A 5,286-nucleotide genomic window follows, 5' to 3' on the forward strand; every position below is an offset into this window, starting at 1 on the left:
GTTGCAATGGGAGATCACTGTGGCTGCACCAGTCTTTATCAGTTTGGATTATTTTTTATCTATAAATGCCTTGCTGATGCAATGATACAATAATAAAAATGTGGTTGAAACTCTGCAGTCAGTTGCATATAAGTGGGAACTACCTAAGTGGGAACATTTTATAAAAAAAATAAATTATGCAAAGCTGGAGTTACGTCGTGAAGGAAGATGAGAAAAAAACACCTTTTAAACCGTATGTAGCTTTAGTATGCATATTTACACGGTAATATCTCCACTTTTAATATTTGGATGAAATAGTCGGTCATCAGATTCAGATTCCTTCATAAACTGACTAATTTGTAGCACTGGCTGTGGTTGTACCAGGCAAAGAGTAATAGCCACTCAACTTGATTTTTCCTTATACTTTACATGACTTATTTAATCTGGTGAAATGTTTCTTTGTAAACCTTTCCTTGAGTATTCTCAAAGGTTTTTCTCACGCTTGAAATTAAGTTTTCATTAGTACATCACTCATCATAGGGTTGCATGACGAGGTAGAATTACTTGGCAGCAGCGGTTTGGCCAAAAGGTAAGTTGGTGCAGTTCATACCCTGGATGCCTTCGCCACTGCAACCCAACCTGGAATCTGGGACTAGATGGAATCAAACCCAAGACCTTCTGCAATACAGGCAGGAAACCCCCCCCCCACCCCCCAGTTAGCCACAGCTGTGCATATAGTATAAACTGTTTTGGACTTTTAGATTTTCATTCAGAAATTCTGCCCATTTCTGAGCATTTATTTGTAATAATTTATGGATTGGTAAATCTAATCCCTCTCCTTAATCCCCTGTATGGATAGTGGAATTAGCATTTGTACATGAATGTGTGTGGAGTCTGTGGTGTGGTGACGTCTGAAGGTCCATCAGCAGCTCATGACATGCATCATTGTGTTAACCCTGTACCTGAGAAGCCGGTCAAGTCCATCGCTTTGAGGTTGGTGGCCTTGATGATTGTGACAGTGAGTCTGCCAGCGGTTGGCAGGTAACACAGCGAAAAATTAAGCTCCCCGAGATCAGCCTTCTCCTGTGGGTCACCACACACACACACACACACACACACACACACAGAGAGAGACACACAAGAAAGAAAGAGCAACAGATCAGAAACTGGTGAGAGCACTGTGATCACACGGCATCAGAGACTGAGAAACGTCAGCCAACAGACACACTCTGTTTATGGACGATTGTCTGTCGCCTGAAAAGAGCGACGCTACATCTGTGACCGATGACGGGTGACATCGAGCCTCCTAATGTGGGCCGACAGAGTGTTTAGGCAGAGGGGCAGCACCATCACTTTAAATGAATCATATGTCAATCTGTCAAAGGCCCCAGAGTGAAGAAAAGTGTTAAGTAGAGGCGACGATTCTGGAGCTTTTATTTTTAATCACTCCCTGCGCTCTTATCTGCTGATCTTCTTGCAGCCTGTGGTCTCGGTGGCACCGTGATAATGACATCGGTGATATTCAGGTCACACTGCGGTGTGATTACTCCTTGGAGTCTCCGGGTCGCACTAATCAATATTTCCTGAGGCAAAGCAGTGAAATACAGTGAGAGGTTGATGTTTAAAACTTATTTAATAAATGAATCACCTCTGCCAAAAAAACACGAGTCTTTCGCTCTTTCTAATTTGCTAATAGCTTTCTATGAATATTTCATATCAATCCTTTTGGACAGCATTTGATATAAAGTTTGAATGTGGCACTGCCTTTCCAGTAATCTGTCTGACCCGCTTCTTACTTTACCATAGACTCAGAGATCATATAAACTGCACGCAAATTCTTCTGCACAATCCATATATGGTACGTCCTTTATTCACAGTAGGTCAAAGTACCTCAGCAGTACTTTAAATTTAACAATATTTTTAAACATATTTTAAACATTCTGTTAACACATATAGGAGAGCAGGAACCAAACTAATTGATATAAATAAATATATTTGAAACACATGCCAAAAAGTACTTTCAATCTCAATGATTAGAAATATTTGGGGTTTTCTTTGTCATTGTAGTAATTAATTAAGTTTCTGATTCCAGGTCACTACAGGATGATCCAAACAGTAATTAGAACTAGCCACAAACGCACACAGTGAGTCTGGAAATTCCAGAATTTGTCACGACTTCAGACTCGATGCAGAGATAAAGGTAAGGCTGCAGTCCCTGGGTTTGCACTCAACATTTGCCACTCAGGAGCAGCAAAGGGAAGGAATAACAATGAAAAACGTATTGGCTGTGAAATCTGAATCAACAGATCTTCTGCACGATGCGGTGTGAGCTGGAGGTGAGTATTGAATTTATTTTCTTTGTCACAATCCAAGTCTGTTCTACAGTAGCTGTTGCCAAAATCTCATTTTGAGTTACACCTTGCAAATCCAAGCAGAGATAAGGATTCTGGGTCAGCTGAGCCCACACTCACCACTTCAAACGTAAATCACAAAAATGTGTGATAAGACGTGCTTCAGTTGTTGACAATAGAAATGTGCAGAATCTCAGTTCAACTAATTATGTGAACAGTGGGACAGCATTCCACACCAGGGTCAAACGTTTCTGTGGATCAGTGATTCATATTTGAATTTATGAGGCTTTAAAGGAAGCACAAGAATAACAGTCTTTTTTAAATTGATAAACTGAGACACGACAGACAGTCAGAGTGTAGAAAATAGACCTCAATCTGACCAACAAGAGTGTTGTAGCCACTGATTGTGTTTCTTCCACCAGATATAATAAAGGTAAAAAAAAAAGACACACAACACCATCGTTTCTCAATCACATAACTGTCCTGGTTCTTTCTAAATCAATTCCATCTGCTCCAAGTGGAGTCAAACTTTTCACTTTGTTACTTCATTTTAAAAGAAAGACAGAGGCTGAAACATCAGTTCATGCTCACACTCTGATCTGCACTGATGCACTTGTGACATCACACAGCTCACACAGAAACACCGCCAGCGGAACGTCTTTTTATTACCTGCCTAAAAATAACGGCAGAATAAAAGTTGTAAAAGGTAATTGCTGCAAATCCAACATAAATAATTCAGATTAGACATAGAAATGGTCTCTGGGACTTAAAAAAATAGGCCAGATGTCTTCTTTTTCCTCAGTTTATAATTGGATTGCACATGAAGTCATGACTAAAAAAAATGCATCTTTCTCTAAATGGGTGGATTAAATATAACAACTTAAAAATCTGTTTGCTGTAAACCCTCATCCTACTGTAAAATAGAGAACTCCTTTAGCACTTACTGGCTTTACTTTTCTGCCATATCTTTTCACTCTTTTCAAACACTCTTTTCTATCCAGTCTGGATATATTACATTCTCAAAGTTTAAAATTAAAATTAATAATTGATGCTAACTTGATGCTAACTAATCAACCATTTCCATGAGTAAGTTCCTCCTTACCGCGGTGCCCTCTACGATGTCCCTCCAGACAGGTTTGTCGCCACTGCCCTCACTGAAGTCCAGCAAGTTGTCTACCACAACCTGACCAATCAGATCGTGTCTGGAGAAGCGGTCAAAGTCATAGACGGAGAAATGCAGCTTCCTGGAATGTAACTCATTCAGCGGCACGCCGAACTGAAAAGTCTCATTGAAGACTGGGTTTAAGGTCTTTCTGTGAACCTGGAGCAGAAACAGACACCGCAGGAATTTAGGACACGTTTCATTATGTGGGACACCAATGTAGAGTGTGGCCACCTGTAGGTAGGAGGCAGTAAGGAGGAGGAACAGCTCAGAACACAGCACAGTAGTAGACGACGGTAGTAGAGATGAAAGGCTTACTACATAAACGATAATTAATGAGTTCCAATAAAGTTTTTAAGTGTTTTTGATTGACTGCTTTATTCTGTTACTAAAAAGTAATGGCTGTTACCTTGGAGGACACTAATTAGGTGCAAATAAAAAAAGTTGCCTGCCATCTGCTAGAGTGAAATGATGTTTTATTTGTTGGTTATATGAATTTGTCACACTATAAACTATGTACAAATGAAATATGGAAGGCCATCAGGGCTTTGTAACACATCACATACCACGAAGGTGGGCAGATTTGTGTTTTTTATTTTCACAGGAGATTTTAGTCACCGACAGTTTAAAAAAATATTTTTAAAAATATAGTCGGTAACTACATTTTAGCAATTTTTTCATCTCGCTAATTTCTGACTCCAGAAACAAACTTTCAAGATGTATCAGATTAGTACAAGGTGGAACAAATATGTTTCAATTATAACAGAAAGTCACCATCTCCAGATTTTTATTTAAAATAGTATTTGTATTTTATAATAATATTCAGAAACATTATTATGAAAGTTAACATAAACTACATTTGACATCTTCGTCCTACCACTTACTACATATGAAAATGTTAATGGTTTTGTTTTGTTTTGTTTTGTTTTTCTACAGGAGCGTTTGTTTCCTAAACAACAAAAACAGGAAGTTCCTCCATATCAGCAGCGGAGGAGACAGTGTTCGTGTTTCCACAAACACAGTGAGTGCTGTCAACCAGGTTTTTATAGTGTGATGCTTTGGTCTGAGACTCAAATACAACTGTCTATATAAAAGTCTCATCTGTGAAAACAGCACTTACCTGTGAAACACAGAGTGGAGCTACTTCTCTGTGAAAGCTCTCACTGCTGTTGTGTTACCAGTGTTAAATCTTTATCTATATACAGGAGATGAGGCCGACTTACAGTTCTCCAGATTATTTTTCTGCCTCTCCTTTAACATCTACTTTTTTGGGGCATTGTTATCATGGCCTAAACATTTATGTAAACACACTAAAACCTAAAGCCAAGTGAAGTCAATATTGTTTGAACAGTCAAAATTCACATAAAACGTTTTTGTTTGTTTTTTTTTTTGTTTTTTTTTGACCAGATAACGCTGAACTCTACAGAATCCAGAGCTATAACTTTGAGTGGTTACACGGCACAGACTTGTGCACAGAGGTTTTTAGGCCCATTCAGTACTGGCTACGCTTTCATTTGTTTTGTTTTGTTTCGTTTTTTTTTTTTTTTTCTCATTTCCAAACCACCAACCACCAACCCTATTATGGTTTATTCAAAAACAAACAGGCTACATAAAAGCGATCACTTCCTGTGAGCCATCTGTCTTTTTTTAATCCTCACACAGGAGCAAACACAGCCTTGTTGTGAATATAAAAGCTTGATTAACTGTCTTTAGGATGAATCACGTCCTGCTAAAAGCAGCAAAAAAAAACAAAAAAAAAACACACAAACTAAAAAAAAAAAAGACACAGTTACA

At 38.6% G+C, this 5,286-nt stretch overlaps 1 protein-coding gene across 1 annotated transcript in view; it reads right to left on the reverse strand.

Moving 5' to 3' along the window:
- The window catches only part of syt3 (synaptotagmin III), a 32,733-nt gene that overhangs the window by 4,570 nt on the left and 22,877 nt on the right, over positions 1-5,286 (reverse strand). The window contains exons 8-9 of the mRNA XM_008329636.3: positions 3,433-3,651; positions 942-1,062 (exon numbers count right to left, since the gene is read on the reverse strand). Of these exons, the coding sequence (XP_008327858.1) occupies positions 942-1,062; positions 3,433-3,651 (340 nt within the window). The remainder of the gene's footprint in view (positions 1-941; positions 1,063-3,432; positions 3,652-5,286) is intronic.

This window comes from Cynoglossus semilaevis, chromosome 17 (genome assembly GCF_000523025.1).
Source record: "Cynoglossus semilaevis isolate Cse_v1.0 chromosome 17, Cse_v1.0, whole genome shotgun sequence".
Taxonomy (NCBI): domain Eukaryota; kingdom Metazoa; phylum Chordata; class Actinopteri; order Pleuronectiformes; family Cynoglossidae; genus Cynoglossus; species Cynoglossus semilaevis.